Source organism: Zalophus californianus, chromosome 4 (genome assembly GCF_009762305.2).
Source record: "Zalophus californianus isolate mZalCal1 chromosome 4, mZalCal1.pri.v2, whole genome shotgun sequence".
NCBI lineage: Eukaryota > Metazoa > Chordata > Mammalia > Carnivora > Otariidae > Zalophus > Zalophus californianus.
The window spans coordinates 39,573,129-39,596,577 of NC_045598.1; the positions used below are offsets into that span (position 1 = coordinate 39,573,129).

A 23,449-nucleotide genomic window follows, 5' to 3' on the forward strand; every position below is an offset into this window, starting at 1 on the left:
CTGGTTTTTTATTGGTTTTTCTTCTTAATGTTCTTGCTGTTATTAATGTTAAATTTTTATCTAAATGTAAAAATATTTTATATATCTTAAAATCTCACTTTATGTAAACCATTTTGTTCACTATCTATCCTCCCTACATTTATTGACCTCCTTGTTATATGACTGATAGCACACCAGGCACTGGAGAACCAAATAATAAACTATCCCTGATTTCAAGGTTTCAGTGAAAAGGAAAAAGAAAGAAATATAATAAAGGCTAGAATATAAGAGCCTAAGAGGTAGGTAGAGACAGCCAAACTTGCCTGAGAGGTACTGTTTCTCAGAAGAAGAAATGCTGGACTGAGTCTGAATTAATATTTTACCAGGAACAGAAAGGGATCTAGGTCACAGAGAAAACAGTATCTACAAAAACATGGAGGTCTGAGAAAAGTTGGTAGATTGGGGAACAGCAAGCAATTATTCATGAGAGCTAGAAGAAACTTAATCTCTCCCTACCTTTCTATTGCTCAAATTACTTCATTCAACAAATAAATACAGTATTAATTTAGAACTTAATTTCATAAGCACTCTACTTGGTTCTTTGGGAGAACAGGGATTAATCAGATTCAGATTCCATCCTGAAGCAGGTAAAGTGTAGTAGAAGAGAACAAAGTTTTTAAAATCATGAAAAGTTTCAGGTATCTATAGAAGGATAAAATTAGGGTTGTCTTGCGGTTTTGCCAAGGGAAATATTACTTATACAGAGGGAGGTATGGAAAAAACAGACCAGGGATTCATTGGAGAGTTCATATTTGACCTGCAGAACTTATTTCTCATGAGAAAAACAGATTATCCCCCAGTTCAGGGCCAAGCAATATACAAAGCACTTTACATATTCTACAATTCAGAAAGAAAAAAATACTTATCGGGGCCTATCTTAAGGCAATATATTCCATCCACATGAAAAAAAATATTTCCCAATCATTGAATCTCTTAACCACCTTACTCTTCTGTAAGTTTGGATGCACCGACAGAATCCTGTTCAACACATCAGGCAGCCACAGTCAGTAGCTCAGAGTTAGCACATAAAAGAATACCCCTTTGACTTTCCTGTTTTAAATAATCTAAAATAAATCCCTGAATTCAAATTAGATCAGATGAAAGCTGCATATGTCAAACAAATTGTTTCAAGTGCCAACTAAATTGCTTTCACTAAGATGCCCTTTAGCATTATGCCCTCAGTCTACAATGAAGGATGTTACAAAATACACTCCCATAAAATATATTGTTATAAACACCATAGGGATATTATTGAGGATGATATTCATCACATTTAAGTATCTACTTTAGGTAACCTAATAGGAAGAATTTCTATAAGATCTCAATATTTGGTTTCATTTTATCTTATGGACATTGTTTTTCTCTTGGCACTGGCTACCAGAAAACTCTCAGTTAAATTTATTACCGACCTATAGCAAATTTATGGAAACTCATAGCATGCATTTTATGTACTCATCCAGCTGAATTTTCTTTTGCTATTTCCCCTTTCCAAGATTTTCTCACTTATTTATTTTTTAAATATTATTATTATCTTGTATATATTTTGGTAAGATGTTTTAGTTTTTTAAACAATGAAATACAATTTTTTTTCTCTAAGATGTAGGGTAGGCATCATTCCCCATTAAACGATGAGGAAACTATGGCTGTTTTCAAGTAAGGATTTAAATTTTAGCCTGACTCCAAAGGGTATCCACTTAAGCACTCTACTATTACTGCAAAGTTTATGTACTACTAGCACAGATACAATTGATAGAAACCAATTGTTCACACACTGTTGGACAAATATGCATTATTATTTTGGATATTATGTGGTCAAATGGAGTAATTTCTTCTACTGAGCTTTTCAGTAAAGAATGGAAAAAAATAACTAAGGTTAAGGAAAATATGATCTAAGAAAGAAATCTGGATTATTTCAGACTGTAGGTAAACCAAAACAACACATGATCTTTAAAAGAATAATTCCAACCCTTATAGAGTTGTTTTATTATAAAGAGACTTCCTCTCTTTATCTGAGGTAAAAAGAATTCAAAAGATATTTTCTAAATACCAAATACATACCAGACAAGGCAATAATGCAAAATTCAAGAAAAGTAGAAGAAATTGTTCTTAATTATGTGGACAGTGTTCAGGTCTGAATGGAAGAACAATGCTATAGTACTAATTATGGGTTGAATTATGTCCCCCAAATTCATATCAAAGCCCAAACACCTGGTGGTGGTGGGAGGAATGAGGTGGCTGGGTGACAGACATTGGGAGGGTATGTGCTATGGTGAGCACTGTGAATTGTGTAAGACTGTTGAATCACAGACCTGTACCTCTGAAACAAATAAAACATTATATGCTAAAAAAAAAAAGAAGAAGATGATAGCAGGAAGGGAAAAATGAAGGGGAGGAAATCGGAGGGGGAGACGAACCATGAGAGACTATGAACTCTGAGAAACAAACTGAGGGTTCTAGAGGGGAGGGGGGTGGGGGGATGGATTAGCCTGCTGATGGGTTTTAAAGAGAGCACATACTGAATGGAGCATTGGGTGTTATACGCAAACAATGAATCACGGAACACTACAGCAAAAACTAATGATGTAATGTATGGTGATTAACGTAACATAATAAAAAAAAAAAAAGTCGAAACACCCAAAACCTCAGAATGTGACCTCACTAGGAAATAGCATCTCTACAAAGGTAATCAAGTTAAAATGTGTTCATTAGATGGACTCTGAAAGACCAACTGAGGGTTCTAGAGGGGAGGGGGGTGGGCGGATGGGTTAGCCTGGGTGATGGGTATTAAAGAGGGCACGTTCTGCATGGAGCATTGGGTGTTATGAACAAACAATGAATCATGGAACACTACATCAAAAACTAATGATGTAATGTATGGTGATTAACGTAACAATAAAAAATTTTTTAAAAAATTTTTTTTAAAAAATGTGGTCATTAGAGTGGCCCCTGATCCAATATGACTGGCAGCCTCATAAAGAGGGAATATTTAGAGAAAGCCACGCATTCAGGGAGAATGCCAAGTGAAGATGAAGGCAGGGATCGGGGTGATGATTCTACAAACCAAAGAATACCGAAGACTGCTAGCAAATCACCAGAAGCTAGACAAAAGACATGGAATATATTCTTCACAATCCTTAGAAGGAACCAACCCTACTGACGCCTTGATCTCAGATTTCCAGAACTATGAGATAATAAATTTCTGTTGTTGAAGCCACACATTTGTGGTTCTTTGTTATGGCAGCTGAAGCAAACTAAAATAGCATGGAATAAACCAGGAGAAGAATCTTACATAAACAAGTTTTCAATTGTTGATAAACAATCAATGTTCTTAGGGTTCAGAGAAGTGTCACATAACTGACACTGCCATGTCCCTCCAACCAATGACACACACGCATGCACACACACATTATGAAAACCAAAAATAATCAACAATTACTTATAAAACAAAATTATGTTTACCTCTCATTAAAATTTTCAAAATATTCTGAATATGTACTATGTGCCATTCAGAGTATGAGGTTCGAGGCACAAAAAAGTTAACAAGATCCAATCCCTACTGGATGGGAATTTATAATCAAGTTTCAATCTTCCAATACAAAATACCCACAGCATTTGATGATTGTGATACAATATTACTTTTGCTGTGTGGTTTGTGTTCAACTGAATCTATTCCCTAATCATTTCTTTATAGAGAGACCTCTCGGACAAAAATTAAGTTCTGTGAGCATGTCATGCAGAACCAGGTACATGATAAACATTCAATAATTAATAATTTATCATATAGTCAAATTATACCTATTTTATCCCAAAAGAAATAACATCTGAAAAGTTATTTAATAAAATATAAGGTGCTATATCAATGCTCATTAATATTACCATTAAACCATTAAATAATCACTTATAGCAACAAAAACAGCATTTCCTTTTCAAGTATTTCCAAGGTAATTCTTTGAAAATTGGTTTTTCCCTGACAACTTAGTCCATTACGATGAAATATTAAATGGGTTGAATCACACTGAATGGTCAGATGAATTGGGATTTTGAAAAAATCTAAGACAAATTCAAAAGTATTGGTCTTCAATACACTCACCACTTTCAAAGCAAGCATCAAAGATAAGATGTCCTTTCTTGGACTGTCCACAGTATCCAGACGGAAGCACCATATATTTGCTCACATTCCCTCCGATGGCATCATCATTTCCCATATCATTGCCTATTGTTAAAAAAAAGGCTCATGTTTAACAAAAATCAAAATATATTTAAGAATATAAATCCAATAAGATTTTTATTATTAATTTCCTCCATCATTTATTGCTTATCAAACAGTAAGAAATGAACTGCATAATGTAGAGTAGAAACAAGATACATTTTGGAATCAGAAACATAAGGTCTGAAATCTCACCTCTACTAAATATTAATTCTGTGATACAAAGCAATCAACTTAATCCCCTTAAACCTGAGTTTTTCTCATCCATAATTAAGGAAAGGCAAAACCAATTCTTCAAAATTATGTTATGAGAATTAGATATGAAAATATCTAGCACGACTACTAAAACCCAAAAGATGTTCATTAAATTGCACCAAGTATTTAATAAGTAGCTAATATATTTAAATTCTCAGAAATGTTCATTTAGGGGAGCCTGGGTGGCTCAGTTAAGCATCTGCTTTTGGCTCAGGTCATGATCCCAGGGTCCTGGGATTGAGTGCCGCATCAAGCTTACTCCTCAGTGGGGAGTCTGCTTGTCCCTCACCCTCTGCCTCTCCCCACACAACACGTGCGCTCTCTCTCTCTCTCTCACTCTCTCTTGCACGTGTGCTCTCTCTCTCTTTCTCAAATAAATAAAATCTTAAAAAAAAGGAACTGTTTACTTAATTATTTTAATTCAAATAAAACAATAATTATATAACTAGCTTTATAAATTGCTAATGTTCCACAGCCAGAAATAATTTGAGAACCACTGAATGAACATAGACGTTATGTTACACTGTTGGTGGGAATGCAAGCTGAAACAGCCACTCTGGAAAATAGTATGGAGATTCCGCAAAAAGTTGAAAATAAAGCTACCCTATGACCCAGCAGTTGCACTGCTAGGTATTTACCCCCAAGATACAAATGTAGTGTTCCGAAGGGGCACCTGCACTCCAATGTTCATAGCAGCAAAGTCCACAAAACCCAAACTGTAGCAAGAGCCAAGATGTCCAGACAGATGAATGCATAGAGAAGATGTAGTATATATATACAATGGAATATTACTCAACCATCAGGAAGGATGAATACTGACCATTTACATTGACATGGATGGAACTGGAGAGTAATATGCTGAGTGAAATAAGTCAGTCACAAACAGACAATTATCATATAGTTTCACTCATATTTGGAATATAAGAAACCGTACAGAGAATCATAGGGAAAGGGAGGGAAATTGGAGTCATCAGAGAGGGAGAAAAACTATGAGAGACTCCTAACTATAGGAAACAATCTGAGGGTTGCTGAAGGGGAGCTGCGGGGAGGGATGGGGTTATTAGGTGATGAGTGTTAAGGAGGTCACATGATGTGATGAGCATTGAGTGTTATACACAACTTATGGATTACTGAACACTACATCTGAAACTAATGATGTACTATATGTTGGCTAATTGAATTTAAATTTAAAGAAAAAGTTATATTTCTTTTTTTAATTTTTTATTGTTATGTTAATCACCATACATTACATCATTAGTTTTTGATGTAGTGTTCCATGATTGTTTGTGCATAACACCGAGTACTACACCCAGAACGGGCCCTCTTTAATACCCATCATCAGGCTAATCCATCCCGCCAACCCTCTCCCCTCTAGAAACCTCAGTTTGTTTTTCAGAGTCCATCGACTCTCATGCTTCGTCTCCCCCTCCGACTTACGCCCCTTCATTCTTCCGCTCCTGCTATCTTCTTCTTTCTTTTTTTCTTAACATATATTGCATTATCTGTTTCAGAAGTACAGATCTGTGATTCAACAGTCTTGCACAATTCACAACGCTCACCGTAGCACATAACCTCCCCAATGTCTATCACCCAGCCACCCCATCCTTCCCACCCCCCACCACTCCAGCAACCCTCAGTTTATTTCCTGAGGTTAAAAATTCCTCATGTCAACGAGGTTATATGATACATGTCTTTCTCTGATTGACTTATTTCACTCAGCATAACACCCTCCATTTCCATCCATGTCGTTGCAAATGACAACATCTCATTCCTTTTTAAGGCTGCATAACATTCCATTGTGTATATATACCGCACCTTCTTTATCCATTCATCTGTCGATGGACATCTTGGCTCTTTCCCCAGTTTAGCTATTGTGGACATTACTGCTATAAACATCGGGGTGCACGTAACCGTTCAGAACCCTACATTTATATCTTTGGGGTAAATACCCAGTAGCGCAATTGCTGGATCGTATGATAGCTCTATTTTCAACTGTTTGAGGAACCTCCATACTGTTTTCCAGAGTGATTGCACCAGCTTGCATTCCCACCAACAGTGTAGGAGGGTTCCCCTTTCTCCACATCCCCGCCAACATCTGTCGTTTCCTGATTTGTTAATTTTAGCCATTCTGACTGGTGTGAGGTGGTATCTCATTGAGGTTTTGATTTGGATTTCCCTAATGCCGAGTGATGTTGAGCACTTTTTAATGGGTCTCTTGGCCATTTGGATGTCTTCATTGAAAAAATGTCTGTTCATGTCTTCTGCCCATTTCTTGATTGGATTATTTGTTCTTTGGGTGTTGAGTTTGATAAGTTCTTTATAGATTATGAATACTAGCCCTTTATCTGATATGTCATTTGCAAATATTTTCTCCCATTCTGTCAGTTGTCTTTTGGTTTTGTGGACTGTTTCTTTTGCTATGCAAAAACTTTTTATCTTGATGAAATCCCAATAGTTCATTTTTGCCCTTCCTTCCCTTGCCTTTGGCGATGTTTCTAAGAAGTTGCTGCGGCTGAGGTTGAAGAGGTTGCTGCCTGTGTTCTCCTTTAAGATTTTAATAGATTCCTGTCTCACGTTTAGGTCTTTCAACCATCTTGAGTTTGTTTTTGTGTGTGGTGTAAGGAAATGGTCCAGTTTCATTCTTCTGCATGAGGCTGTCCAATTTTCCCAACATCATTTCTTGAAGAGACTATCTTTATTCCCTTGGACATTCTTTCCTGCTTTGTCAAAGATTAGTTGACCATACAGTTGAGGGTCCATTTCTAGGCTCTCTATTCTGTTCCATTCATCTATGTGTCTGTTTTTGTGCCAGTTCCATACTGTCTTGATGATGACAGCTTTGTAATAGAGCTGGAAGTCCGGAATTGTGATGCCGCCAGCTTTGCTTTTCTTTTTCAAGATTCCTCTGGCTATTCGGGGTCTTTATTGCTTCCATACAAATTTTGGATTATTTGTTCCATTTTTTGAAAAAAGTGGATGGTATTTTGGTGGGGATTGCATTGAATGTGTAGATTGCTCTCGGTAGCATTGAAATCTTCACAATGTTTGTTCTTCCAATCCATGAGCATGGAACGTTTTTCCATTTCTTTGTGTCTTCTTCAATTTCTTTGATGACTATTTTATATTTTTCTGAGTACAAATCCTTCCCCTCTTTGGATAAATTTATTCCTAGATATCTTATGGTTTTCGGTGCAATTCTAAATGGGATGGACTCCTTGATTTGTCTCTCTTCTGTCTTGTGGTTGGTGTATAGTAATGCCACTGATTTCTGTGCATTGATTTTATATCCTGCTACTTTACTGAATTCCTGTATGAGTTCTAGCAGTTTTGGGGTGGAGTCTTTTGGGTTTTCCACATACAGTATCATATCATCTGCAAAGAGTGAGAGTTAGACTTCCTCTTTGCCGATTTGGATGCCTTTGATTTCTTTTTGTTGTCTAATTACTGTGCCTAGGACTTCTAATACTATGTTGAATAGCAGTGGTGAGAGTGGACATCCCTGCCGTGTTCCTGACCTTACGGGGAAAGCTCTCAAATTTTCCCCATTGAGAATGATATTCGCTTAGATTTTTCATAGATGGCTTTTATGATATTGAGGTATGTACCCTCTAGCCCTATACTCTGAAAAGTTTTGATCAAGAAAGGATGCTGTACTTTGTCAAATGCTTTTTCTGCAACTATTGAGAGGATCATATGACTCTTGTTCTTTCTTTTGTTAATATATTGTATCACGTTGATTGATTTGTGGGTGTTAAACCAACCTTGCAGCCCAAGGATAAATCCCATTTGGTCATGGTGAATAATCCTTTTAATGTACTGTTGGATCCTATTGGCTAATATTTTCGTGAGAATTTTTGCATCCATATTCATCAAGGATATTGATCTGTAATTCTCCTTTTTGATGGGGTCTTTGGTTTTGGGATCAAGGTAATGCTGGCCTCATAAAATGAGTTTGGAGGTTTTCCTTCCATTTCTATTTTTTGGAACAGGTTCAGGAGAATAGGTATTAATTCTTTTTTAAATGTTTCATAGAATTCCCCTAGGAAGCCATCTGGCCCTGGGCTTTTGTTTGTTGGGAGATTTTTGATGACTGCTTCAATTTCCTTAGTGGTTATAGGTCTGTTCAGGTTTTCTATTTCTTCCTAGTTCAGTTTTGGTAGTTGATACATCTCTAGGAATGAACCCATTTCTTCCAGGTTATCTCATTTGCTGGCATAGAGTTGCTCATAATATGTCTTATAATTGTTTTCATTTCTTTGGTGTTGGTTGTGATCGCTCCTCTTTCATTCATGATTTTGTTGATTTGGGTCATTTCTCTTTTCTTTTTGATCAGTCTGGCCAGGGGTTTATCAATCTTGTGAATTCTTTCAAAGAACCACCTCCTACTTTCGTTGATCTGTTCTACTGTTCTTTTGGTTTCTATTTCATTGATTTCTGCTCTGATCTTTATTATTTTTCTACTCCTGCTGGGTTTAGGCTTTATTTGCTGTTCTTTCTCTAGCTCCTTTAGGTGTAGGGTTAGGTTGTGTATTTGAGACCTTCCTTGTTTCTTCAGAAAGGCGTGTATTGCTATATACTTTCCTCTTAGGATTGCCTTTGCTGTATCCCAAAGATTTTGAACAGTTGTGTTTTCATTTTCATTGGTTTCCATGAATTTCTTTAATTCTTCTTTAATTTCCTGGTGGACCCATTCATTCTTTAGTAGGATGCACTTTCACCACCATGTATTTGAGTTCTTTCCGACTTTCCTCTTGTGATTGAGTTCTAGTTTCAAAGCATTGTGGTCTGAAAATATGCAGGGAATAATCCCAATCTTTTGGTATTCGTTGAGACCTGATTTGTGACCTAGGATGGGATCAATTCTGGAGAATGTTCCATGGGCACTAGAGAAAAACGTGTATTCCGTTGCTTTGGGATGGAATGTTCTGAATATCTCTATGAAGTCCATTTGGTCCAGTGTTTCATTTAAAGTCTTTATTTCCTTGTTGATCTTTTGCTTAGATGATCTGTCCATTTCAGTGCAGGGGGGGTGTTAAAGTCCCCCACTACTATTGTATTGTTGTCCATGTGTTTCTTTGCTTTTGTTATTAATTGTCTTATATAATTGGCTGCTCCCATGTTAGGGGCATACATAATTACAATTGTTAGATCTTCTTGTTGGATAGACCCTTTAAGTAAGATATAGTGTCCTCCTTCATCTCTTATTACACTCTTTGTTTTAAAATCTAATTTGTCTGATATAAAGATTGCCACCCCAGCTTTCTTTTTGTGTCCATTACCATGGGAAATGGTTTTCCACCCCCTCACTTTCAATCTGGGGGTGTTTTTGGGTCTAAAATGAGTCTCTTACAGACAGCATATTGATGGGTCTTGTTTTTTAATCCAATCTGATAGCCTGTGTCTTTTGATTGGGGCATTTAGCCCATTTACATTCAGGGTAACTATTGAAAGGTATGAATTTAGTGCCATTGTGTTGCCTGTAAGGTGACTGTTACTGTATATTGTCTGTGTTCCTTTCTGATCTATGCTGCTTTTAGGCTCTCTCTTTGCTTAGAGGACCCCTTTCAATATTTCTTTTAGGGCTGGTTTTGTGTTTGCAAATTCCTTTAGTTTTTGTTTGTCCTGGAAGCTTTTTACCTCTCCTTCTATTTTCAATGACAGCCTAGCAGGATATAGTATTCTTGGCTGCATATTTTTCTTGTTTAGTGCTCTGAAGATATCATGCCAGTCCTTTGTGGCCTGCCAGGTCTCTGTGGATAGGTCTGTTGCCAATCTAATGTTTCTACCATTGTAGGTTACATATCTCTTCTCCCGAGCTGCTTTCAGGATTTTCTCTTTGTCTCTGAGACTCGTAAGTTTTACTATTAGATGTCGGGGTGTTGACCTATTTTTATTGATTTTGAGAGGGGTTCTCTGTGCCTCCTGGATTTTGATGCCTGTTTCCTTCCCCACATTAGGGAAGTTCTCTGCTATAATTTGCTCCAATATACCTTCTGCCCCTCTCTCTCTTTCTTCTTCTTCTGGGATCCCAATTATTCTAATGTTTCGTCTTATCGTATCACTTATCTCTCGAATTCTGCCCTCGTGATCCTGTAGTTGTTTATCTCTCTTTTTCTCAGCTTCTTTATTTTCCATCATTTGGTCTTCTATATCGCTAATTCTCTCTTCTGCCTCATTTATCCTAGCAGTTAGTGCCCCCATTTTTTATTGCACTTCATTAATAGCCTTTTTGATTTCGACTTGGTTAGATTTTAGTTCTTTTATTTCTCCAGAAAGGGTTTCTCTAATAACTTCCCCGTTTTTTTCAAGCCCAGCTAGTATCTTTAAAGTCATGATTCTGAACTCTAGGTCCGACATTGTACTAATGTCCGTATTGAGTAGGTCCCTGGCAGACGGTACTACCTCTTGTTCTTTTTGCTGAGGTGATTTTTTTCGTCTTGTCATTTTGTCCAGAGGAGAATAGATGAATGAGAGAACAAAATACTAACAGGTTAACAATGTCCCCAACAAATATACTCTATACAAATCAGAAAAGACCTGAAACCAGGGGAAAAGAAAGGGAAAGAAAGAAAAAAGAAAGGGAAAAAAAGAAAAAGATAAAAACAAACAAAAAGAGAACAAAAAAAAAAAAAACAGAATATGATCAGATATGATCAGGCTAGTGCATAGATCAGTGCCACACACCAGATTTTGGGTGTATTTTGGGCTGTTAGAAGAAAGTGCCTCCTAAAATTTTAAAGGAAGAAAGACTTATATATGTACAAAATAAGGGTTGATACAATGAAGGGATGGAAGATGACTGTAAAGGTGAAAATTATAAAAGGTTTTATAAACGGAATTGATAAGATAAGAAGTTGTTTGAAAGAAGAAAGAAGTTTAAAAAAAAAGGAAAAGAAAAAAAAATGGGAGAGACTGTGATCAGGCAGGAGAGTTCAACAAAGCCATACACTAGTGATTTAGGGTATATTTTGATCTGTTAGAAGAAACTGTATATCAAAATTTTAAAGAGAGAAGAACTTATATATATATGCCAAAAATAAGGGTAACTACTATGAAGGGATAAAATATGACTCTAAAAATGAAAAATAAAAGATTCTTTTTTTTTAAAAAGGGATTGATAAGGGGTTGGTTGAAAAAGGGAAAAAGAAAAATTAAAAAAAAAACAAAAAAGTTAAAAAAATTAACTTTGAAAACCTAATGAATCATGGTAAAAAAGCCATGAATTCTATGTGCAGTATTCCCCTAGCACTGGGAGTTCTCCCATTCTCCCTGATCAGTAAACTTGGTCTTGGCTTACTGGCTGTTCGTGCTGATCTTCTGGGGGAGGGGTCTGTTGCCGTGGTTCCCAAATGTCTTTGCCGGAGACAGAATTGCCCCACCCTTGTTGGTCCGGTCTAAGCAAGCTGCTCGGGTTTGCTCTCAGGAGCTTTTGTTCCCTGCAAGCTCTCGGTACAGCTTTGTAGGACCAGGGTGAAAATGGTGGCCTCCCACTCTCTGTCCGGAGGAGCTGCGAACTTGTGGCCCCGCTCTTCAGTGCGCCCCCATAGAAAAGCAGTCAATTACTCCCGTCTCCCCGGTCTCCGGCCGCACTCTGTGCTCACCCGGCCTGTGACCGAGCGTTTCTATCTCTGGCACCCGACCCCATGTGGAGTCTCCAAACCAAGCAGATCCCTGCGGTGCACTCCGGCGCCGCTCCTCCTGGGGGAGGAGGGGGAGTCTCCCCAGTTCTGCTGCTTGTTGGGTCCCTGCTGGAGGCGCAGTGGCCCAACTGGGCCGCGGATCACAGTTTATGGCAACCCCGAGCTGAGAGCCCGTGCCTCGGCTCCATCTCTGCAGCCGGCTTCCCCGCTCTGATACCTGGGAGCTCTGCTGCACTCAGGCACCCCCAGTCTTTCTGTGACCCCGAGGGTCCTGAGTCCACACTGTCCCACGAGGTTTTCACCTCCCGCTTAGCCACTGGAGTGACGTCCCTCAGCGGAATCGACTTCTAAAAGTTCCAATTTTGTGCTCCGCGGCTCTAGCACTTGCCAGAAACGGCCGACGGAGGCCCCCTCCCCCGCCATCTATCCTCCTGAATATTGCCTCTGATTCACTTCTCCGCATGTCCTACCTTCCAGTAAGCGGTCGCTTCTCTGTTCAGAGTTGTTGCTACTCTCTTCTTCGATCTCCTGTTGAGTTCGTAGGTGTTCAGAATGGTTTGATCCCTATTCAGCTGAATTCCTGAGACCAGATGAAATCCAGGTCTCCTACTCTTCCGCCATCTTGCTCCGCCCCAAAAGTTATATTTCTTAATGGGAACTTTAATTTTTTTTTATTTTAGAAGTTTCACTTCTAGTTGGATGTAGAAAGTTGAAAAAAATCATTGCTTCCACCTTAATAAGATATATCCCAACAAGGAACAAAATCATAACTTATAAAAATCTATTGGAAAATGGAAATTGCAGGGGAACAATAATCTGATATCCAAGGAAGGTCAGGCCCCGCCCAAAATGGAGGAAAGCAAGCACTTTATGGCAGAGCACAGGAGAAAGAAATGCTTGGTGCCATACAAGTGAATAAAAAGAATTAAGCTAAAAAAAATTTTTAAGTATTAAAAATCAAGTATAGGAAATAGGAGAGTATAGAATCTCTGAGAGTCATGGACACAAAGGGAATTCATACTCCCTGGCAGACTCTTCTGTACATGCCTCCATCAGATATTTAGGAGAATGATTAGGGGCAGGGCAGAAAACTAAAAAATGCCTTTCATTGTAATGCAGGAATGGAGAAAGGGATGGGCTTCTGTTATAGAAAAGGCATGAAACCCCACCAATATCCTTTTCCCTTATGGACAAGAAAAAGACCTTAAGCCACTAGGGGATAAATAGCAAGCCATAAAACCCGAGTGCACAAATAAGACTCCAAACAGGAGGAGGGACACCAAAAGAAAATATCCTCTATACCTGGAGGAGGGGAAGAAAAGACTGTCTCACACAAGACCCATCAATGATTCAAGGCAGAGGTGAAAAGAGGGAAGACAGATGGGATCATTGAAAAAACTCCACCCCAAGATCACAGCATATAGGACGACCTTCCTAAGGTTAGGTCCTCGTCTTAGGCTAGACCAAGACAACAGAAATACTCTTGCTCCCTCAATTCTAAAATAGCAAGCATTAAAAAACAACTGTCATCTACTGCTAGAGATGAGACAAAAGCATGGAAATAAACCCTGTCTGTGGCAGGAGTACCCAGCAAAGGACAAAAGTTTAGGGTGGAGCTGATGAATGAGGAAAACTCTCAATCACTCTACCCCTTTCCCTCAGAAATAAGGTAATCCTAAAGACTCCACCAAACAACTACTAGAACTGATGAATGAATTCAGTGAGGTCACAGGATACAAAATCAATATACAGAAACCTGTTGCATTTCCATACAATATTTATAAAGTAGCAGAAAAAGAAATTAAGAAAACAACCTGAATTCACAATTACACCAAAAATAATAAGATACCTGCAAATAAAATTAACCAAGGAGGTGTAAGACCTGTACTGTGAAAACTATAAAACACTGATGAAAAAAATTAAAGATGATACAAACAAATGGAAAGATATTCCATGCTCATGGATTGGAAAAACAACTATTGTTAAAATGCCTATACTACCCAAAGCAATCTACTGATTTAATGCAATCCCTACCAAAATACCAACAACATTTTTCACAGTACTAGAACAAATAATTCTAAAATTTGTATGAAACCACCAAACACCCTGAACAGCCAAAGCAATCTTGAAAAAGGAAAACAAAACTAGAAGTATCACAACTTCAAGATACACTGCAAAGCTGTAGTAATCAAAACACTATGGTACTGGCACAAAAAGAGATACATAGATCAAGAGAACAGAAAAAAGAGCCCAGAAATAAATCCATGATTATTTGGTCAATTAATTTTTGACAAAGGAGGCAAGAATATGCAATGGGAAAAAGACAGTCTCTTCAACAAAGGGGGTTAAGAAAACTGGACAGCTATATATAAAAGAATGAAATTGTATCACTTTCTTACACACTACACAAAAATAAACTCAAAATGGACTTAGGACCTAAATGTGAGATCCGGAGCCATAAAAATCCTAGGAGACGGCACAGGCAGCAATTTCTCTGACATCAGCCATAGCAACATTTTTCTAGGTATGTCTGCTCAGGCATGAGAAATAAAAGCCAAAACAAACCTTTGGGACTACATCAAAATAAAAAGCTTCTACACAGCAAAGGAAATCATCAACAAAACTAAAAGTGTACTGAATGGGTAAAGATATTGGCAAATAACATATATGATAAAGGGTTAGTATTCAAAATATATAAAGAACTTATAGAACAACACCCAAAAAACAAATAATCCAATTTAAAAATGGGCACAAGACATGGAAAGACATTTCTCCAAGGAAGACATAAGATGACCACTAGACACATGAAAAGATGGCCCAACATCACTCATCATCAGGAAAATGCAAATCAAAACCACAATGAAATATCATCTCATACCTGTTGGAATGGTTAAATCAAAAACACAAGAAGCAAGTGTTCACAACGATGTGGAGAAAAAGGAACCATCACGCACTGTTGGTAAGAATACAAACTGGTATGGCCACTATGGAAAACAGTATGGCAGTTCCTCAAAAATTAAAAATACAACTACCATATGATCCAGTAATTCCTCTAGTGGGTATTTCCCCAAAGAATACAAAACACTAATTCAAAAAGATATATACACTCCTATGTTTACTGTGGCATTATTTACAATAACGAAATTATGGAAGCAACCTAAGTGTCCATCAACAAATGAATGGATAAAGAAGATGTGACATATCTGGAATGGATAAAGAACATGTGATATATAGATATATAGATAAATAGATATATAGCTTTAATAGAACATTACTCAGCCATATAAAGAATGAAATCTTACCATTTGCAACAACATAGATGGATCTAGAGTGTATAATGCTAAGCAAAGTAAATCAGAGAAAAAAGAATACCATATGATTTCACTTATATGTGGAATTTCAAAAACAAAACAAATGAATAAAGGAAAAAAGACACAAAAGAACAGACTCTTAAATACAGAGAACAAACTGATGATTACCAGAGGGAGGAAGGTGGGGGTGGGGGTGGATGAATCAGGTGAAGGGAATTAAGAGTACACTTACATGATGATGAGCACTGAGTAATGTATAGAATTGTTGAATCACTATATTGTATACCTGAAACTAATATAACATTACACATTAATTATACTGGAATATAATTTTTTTAATTTTAAAAATAAAGAAATAAATAAAATATTTTTTAAAAGTAACTCTAGAAGAATATGAAGCCAGTGATAAACTCAAGATAACCATAGCAAAAATGAAACTTAACCCAGCTTAACTCTTGACTAGGTTGACATAAGCCCTCACACAAATGACCAGGAGAAGTGTATCCATTTCCAGTGACAAATAGTATTTCTATCATTGCCTACAGTTCTACACTAGAAGTCAAGTATACAACACAAAATTGTGGAACCTACAAAATAATCAAGAGAAAACAACCTACTGTCTATGAAGAGCAATTAATTGAAGTAGATTCAGAAATTACTAGACACTGGAATTATCAGACAATGAATTAAAATAACTACGACTGGGGTACCTAGGTGGCTCAGTTGGTTGAATGTCCAACCCTTGGTTTCAGCTCAGGTCATAATCTCGGGGTCATGAGATGGAGCACTGCAGCGGGCTCCGAGCTGGGCATGGAGCCTGATTGGGAGTCTCTTTCTCTCCCTATGCCCCACGACTCCCGAAAATAAGTCAATAAATCTTTTTTAAAAATTAAATAAAATAACTAAGATTAATATGCTGAAGCCTCTGGTGGAAAAGGAGGACAAAATGCATGAAAAAATGGGGAACTCAAGCAGAGAGATAGAAATTACAATAATAAGCCAAAAAGACATACTAAAACTAAAAAATAACAGAGATGAAAAATTTCTTTAATGTACTCATCAGTAAACTTGACAGAGATGAGGAAAGAATTAGTGAACTCTAGGATCAATAGAAATAAGCTGAACATAAACACAAAGATAAAAAAAGAAAAAGAAAAAACATGGCATCCAAAATTGTGGAACAATATCAAATGATCTAACATATGTATAAGTAAAATTCCAGAAGGAGATGAGAGAGAATGGGGCAGAAGAAATATTTGAAGAGATAACACTAAAGACTTTCCACAATCCTACTACAGATCCAAGAAGCACCAAGCAAAATATTTATTTTTAAAACTTTATGTATCATATATGAAAATACAAATCACATGCAAAGAACTCAGATAAAAATTACAGAATTACAGTGTACTACTCATAAGAAACTGTGCAAACCAGAAGTCAAGGGGATGACATCTGTAAATTATTGAAAGAAAAACAGCTTTAAAAAAATTAATGCAGGTATTTTGAGGAAAACAAAAGATGAGAAAATTCATTATCAGCAGTCTGGTATTATAGGATATGTTAAAGAAATTTCTTCCGGCCTAAAGAAAATGATAACAGATATAAGCTAAGATCCACACAAAGAAATTAAAGACTCTAGAAATATTATAAATGAAGGTAAATACAAATATTCTTATCTTTAATACTCCAAAAAATAAATGACTATCTAAAGAAAAAATAATAGCAATGTAATATGACATTATACCACAGGTAGAAGTCAAATAAATAGCAAGAATAACACAAAAGATGGAGGGGGGAATCAGAAGTATAATGTTTTAAGTTTCTTAACTACATATAAAGCTGTATAATATGTTTGAAAGTAGATGAACTATAATAAATTAAAGATGTATACTGAAAAACAAAACACTAAAAAAAAAGGTCATGAATTAACCAAAACTGAAGATAAAATGAAATTAAAACAAACAGCCAATCAATCTATAAGAAGACAGAAAACAGAGGAGAAAGGGAACAAAGACCAGATGAAACAAACAGACAAAAACTAGCACAATATTAGAGTTAATTTATCAATGTTAAATTGTATTTACTGACACTCTTCTTGGAAAGATAAAGAAATGGTTTATATACCTTATTCTCCACTTCTCTAAGAATTTTTGTTAGTTCTATTATTATAATTACTCTGTTGAGATGGTTATCAATGTGAGGAGTATTCTTAAAGGGAATTCTAGACATTTGTTGATGTGTTTCTTTGTTTTCATAATGATGAAAGAACAGTGATGTCATTTAGTTGGTGGAGAACAGAAATGCTAGATGTACTGCAAAGTAGAGGAGAGTCCAGTATAACTTTCAAATGTCCTATACAGATACTAATATATGTAAAAATCCTATTTGTAATTCTGTGAGCTTAGAATCTACCTGTTATACCATTTTGTATAGCTTTAATAAATACAGTTTTTTTCCAAGAATACAACTAACATATAAACCAAGAAAGGATTATATTTTATTTGTTCATAATTTTACCCAGAAGTATTACTATTTTTTTAAAGATTCTATTTATTTACTTGACAGGGAGAGACACAGCAAGAGAGGGAATACAAGCAGGGGGAGTGGGAGAGGGAGAAGCAGGCCTCCCGCGGAGCAGGGAGTCTGATGCGGGACTCGATGCAGGGCTTGTGTCTGGGATCATGACCCGAGCCGGAGGAAGACCCCCAATGACTGAGCCACCCAAGTGCCCCGAAGTATTACAATTTTAGAAAATCATGTCACCAAAAGCATCGCCACGTACTGTATTTGATTCACAAATATAATACTCCTATATCAGTTAGTATTAGTAGCAGTTGTGTTTATAGTGATTCTGCACACAAATGCAAACATTAGAACTCTATTGTGTTTTCCCAAAGCCTAGATATATGCATATCCCTGTTTCACCTAGTGGTAAATCCTACTCGCCCTGTAGACCTACATAGAATATCATCTCTGGGAAGTCTTACCTGACCCTCCACAAAGTGATTGTTCCTCTCTGTTCCCACAGCATCTTGTTTATACCTTATAGCATTATTACCTTTTTATTATTAATTATGTGTGTCTTTTTACCCCTAGTAACTGTGGTTTCTCATCAGAAGAATCTAATGCCTTATCTTTTTATCACTACTTTCTCAACGTCTCCATCTCAGGTATGACACAATTCTTGGCATAATGTCAGTAAACTATAAATATTAATTGAATTACTAAAATACAAATTTAGGAGGTAAATTTGATTTCAATGTTGAATTTTAGTTTTTGCATATCTCTTGAGAGCACAGAAAATATGTGATATATTTTAAATTCATCCAAAAAACAGCAAAAAAGAGAAAGGAAAACCAAAAAACAGACTCTTAACTATAGAGAAAAAACTGAGGGTTGATGGAGAGAAGGTGGGTGGTGGGATAGGTTAAATGGGTGATGAGTATTAAGTATTAAGGGCACATGTGATGAGCACTGGGCAATGTATGTAAATGATGAATTACTAAATTCTATTCCTGAAATGAATATTACATTATATATTAACTGGAATTTAAATAAAAACTTGAAATTAAAAAAAAAGATAGGTTCTGGCATTTCATACAAAATATGATTCAAGGAGCACTGGGAAGTGTCAAACTAACAACCCCACCTACCTGAAGCACTATTTAGATTTTACTGTAAATTTAACAATAGACATCATTGCTAATATTTGAAATGATATAGTCACATACATTGATATAGGCACTTACTGAATGAACCATGAGGTTCTTCTGGTTTTTGATCCTTGTTAACAAATCCTGACAATAACATGTTGATCTTAAATGATGGCATAAATGTATAACATTTTACTTACCTTTTGGAAATTTTTTAAATTCAATTAATTAATATATAATATATTATTAGTTTCAGAGGTAGAGTTCAGTGATTCATCAATCTAACATAATACGCAGTGCTCATTACATCACGTGCCCGCCTTAATGTCCATCACCCAGTTACCCCATGCCCCCACCCAGCTCCCATCTAGCAAAACTCACTTTGATTCCTATGATTAAGAGTCTCTTATGGTTTGTCTTCCTCTGTGATTTTGTCTTGTTTTATTTTTCCCTCCCATCCTCTATGATCCTGTTTTGTTTCTCAAATTTCACATATGAGTGAGATCATATGATAACTATCTTTCTCTGAATGACTCTGAATGACTTTGCTTAGCATAATACCCTCTAGTTCCATCCATGTTCTTACAAATGGCAAAATTTCATTTTTCTGATGGCTGAGTAGTATTCCAGTGTATAGATGCATACCACATCTTTTTTTTTTGGGGGGGGGCTTAGTTTTTTTATTATTATGTTAATCACCACACATTACATCATTGCTTTCTGATGTAGTGTTCCATGATTCATTGTTTGCTTAAAACACCCAGTGAAGTCCATATATCTGTGAAGTCCATTTGGTTCAGTGTGTCATTTAAGTCTTTATTTCTTTGTTGATCTTTTGCTTAGATGATCTGTCCATTTCAATGAGGGGGGTGTTAAAGTCCCCCACTATTATTGTATTGTTGTCCATGTGTTTCCTTGCTTTTGTTATTAATTGGCTTATATAATCAGCTGCTCCAATGTTAGGGGCAAAGATATTTACAATTGTTAGATCTTCTTGTTGGATAGACCCTTTAAGTAGGATATACTGTCCTTCCTCATCTCTTATTAGAGTCTTTAGTTTAAAATCTAATTTGTGTGATATAAGGATTGCCACCCCAGCTTTCTTTTGGTGTCCATTAGCATGGTAAATGGTTTTCCACCCCCTCACTTTCAATCTGGGGGTGTCTTTGGGGCTAAAATGAGTCTCTTGCAGACAGCATATTGATGGGTCTTGTTTTTTTTATCAAATCTGATAGCCTGTGTCTTTTGATTGGGGCATTTAGCCCATTTACATTCAGGGTAGCTATTGAAAGATATGAATTTAGTGCCATTATATTGCCTTTAAGGTGACTGTAACTGTATATTGTCTCTGTTCCTTTCTGGTCTATGTTACTTTTAGGCTCTCTCTTTGCTTAGAGGACCCCTTTCAATATTTCTTGTAGGGCTGCTTTCGCGTTTGCAAATTCTTTTAGTTTTTGGTTGTCCTGGAAGCTTTTTATCTCTCCTTCTATTTTCAATGACACCTAGCTGAATATATTATTTTTGGCTCCATATTTTTCTCATTTAGTGCTCTGAATATATCATGCCAGTCCTTTATAGCCTGCCAGGTCTCTGTGGATAGGTCTGTTGCCAATCTAATGTTTCTACCATTGTAGTTTACAGATCTCTTGTCCCAAGCTGCTTTCAGGATTTCTCTTTGTCTCTGAGACTCGTAAGTTTTACTATAAGATGTTAGGATGTTGACCTATTTTTATTGATTTTGAGGGGAGTTCTCTGTGCCTCCTGGATTTTGATGCCCATTTCCTTCCCCAAATTAGGGAAGTTCTCTGCTATACTTTGCTCCAGTATACCTTCTGCCCCTCTCTTCCTTCTTCTGGGATCCCAATTATTCTAATGTTGTTTCATCTTATATTATCACTTATCTCTTGAATTCTGCCCTTGTGATCCAGTCGTTGTTTATCCCTATTTTTCTCAGCTTCTATATTTTCCATCATTTGGTCTTCTATATCACTAATTCTCTCTTCTGCCTCATTTATCCTAGCAGTTAGAGCCTCCATTTTTTTATTGCACCTCATTAATGCCCTTTTTGATTTCAACTTGGTTAGATTTTAGTTCTTTTATTTCTCCAGAGAGGGTTTCTCTAATAACCTCCATGCTTTTTTCAAGCCCAGCCAGTATCTTTAAAATCGTCATTCTGAACTCTAGTTCTGACATCTTACTAATGTCCATATTGATCAGGTCCCTGGCAGTCGGTACTGCCTCTTTTCTTTTTTTTGTGGTGATTTTTCCCGCCTTGTCTTTTTGTCCAGGGGACAATAGATGAATGAGAGAACAAAATGCTAACAGGGTAAAACAATCCCAGAAAAATACACACTAAACAAATCAGAAGAGACCTGAAACCAGGGGGAAAGAAAGGGAAAGAAAGAAAAAAGAAAAAAAAAAAAGAAAAAGATAAAAACAAACAAATACAAAATAAAACAAACAGAATATGATCAAATATGATCAGGCTGGTCCATAGATCAGTGCCACACACTAGATTTTGGGCATATTTTGGTCTGTTAGAAGAAAGTGTCTCCCAAAACTTTAAAGAAAGAAAAACTTATATATGTACAGAAAGAAGGGTAAATACGATGAAGGGATGGAATATGACTGTAAAGATGAAAATTATAAAAGACTTTATAAAAGGAATTGATAAGAAGTTGGTTGAAAAAAGAAATAAGAGGATTAAAAAAAGGGGGGGAAGAGAATGTGATCAGGGAGGAGACTAGAACAAAGCGATACACTAGAGATTTAAGGTATATTTTGGTCTGTTAGAAGAAACTGTATTCCAAAACTTTAAGGAGAGAACAACTTATATATATACCAAAGATAAGGTTAACTACTATGAAGGGGTAGAATATGACTCTAAAAATGAAAAATAAAAAAGATTTTTTTAGAAAAGGGATTGATAAGATGTTGGTTGAAAAAGGGAAAATGAAAAACTCAAAAAAAAGAAATTAACTTTGAAAGACTAAAGAATCATGGGAAAAAAGCCATGAATTCTATGTGCAGTATTCCCCTAGCACTGGAGTTCTGCCATTCTCATTGATCGGTAATCTTGGTCTTGGCGGGCTGTTCTTGCTGATCTTCTGGGGGAAGGGCCTGTTGCCGTGGTTCCCAAATGTCTTTTCCCGGAGGTGGAATTTCCCCGCCCTTGCTGGTCTAGGCTAAGTAATCTGCTTGCGTTTGCTCTTGGGAGCTTTTGTTCCCTGCAAGCTTTCTGTACAGCTTTGGAGGACGAGAGTAAAAATGGCGGCATCCCAATCTCCGCCCCAGAGGAGTGGAGAACTCAGGGGCCCTACTCTTCAGTGGGCCCCCAGAGAAAAGCAGTCATCACTCCCGTCTCCCGTCTCCTGTCTCAAAGGCCGCACTCCGTGTTCACCCAGCCTGTGACTGAGCATTTCTCTCTGGCATCCGACCCGGTGTGGAGTCTCCAAACCCAGCAGATCCCTGTGGTGCACTCCTGCACTGCTCCTCCCAGGGAGGAAGGTGAGTCTCCCCGGATCTGCCATTTGTTGGGTCCCTGCTGGAAGAGCAGTGGCCCGACTGTGCCGCAGATCACAGTTTATGGCAGCCCAAACTGACAGCCCACTCCTTGGCTCCATCTCTGCAGCTGGCTTCCCCACTCTGATCCCTGAGAGCTCTGCTGCACTCAGGCACCCCTGGTCTTTCTGTGACCCCGAGGGTCCTGAGACCACACTGTCCCAGCAAGGGTTCCATCCCCCGCTTAGCCACTGGAGTGATGTCCCTCAGTGGAGCAGACCTCAAAAATTTCCGATTTTGTGCTCTGCTGCTCTATCACTTGCCGGAAGCGGCCAATGGAGGCCCCCTCCCCTGCCGTCTATCCTCCCAAATATCGCCTCAGATTCGCTTCTCCACACATCCTACCTTCCAGAAAGTGGTCGCTTTTCTGTTCAGAGAGTTGCTGCTATTCTTTTCTTCCATCTCCTGTAGTTCATAGGTGTTTAGAATGGTTTGATCCCTATCCAGCTGAATTCCTGGGACCAGACAAAATCCAGGTCTCTTACTCCTCCACCATCTTACTCCTTCCTCATACCACATCTTCTTTATCCATCCATCGTCGATGGACATCTGGGCTCTTTCCATAGTTTTGCTATTGTGGACATAGCTGCTATAAACATTGGGGTGCAGGTGCCCCTTAGGAAACACTACATTTGTATCTTTGGTGTAAATACCTAGCAGTGCAATTCCTGGGTTGTAGGGTAGCTCTATTTTCAACTTTTTGAGGAACCCCCATACTGTTTTCCAGAGTGGCTGTATCAGCTTGCACTCCCACTAACAGTGTAAGAGGGTTCCCCTTTCTCC

General features: G+C 37.4%; 1 protein-coding gene across 1 annotated transcript in view; it reads right to left on the reverse strand.

Annotated features, from left to right (window-relative positions):
• LOC113933182 (BEN domain-containing protein 5) overlaps positions 1–23,449 on the reverse strand; it is a 1,542,215-nt gene that overhangs the window by 1,401,462 nt on the left and 117,304 nt on the right. The window contains exon 2 of the mRNA XM_035727241.1: positions 4,130–4,252. Within this exon, the coding sequence (XP_035583134.1) occupies positions 4,130–4,252 (123 nt within the window). The remainder of the gene's footprint in view (positions 1–4,129; positions 4,253–23,449) is intronic.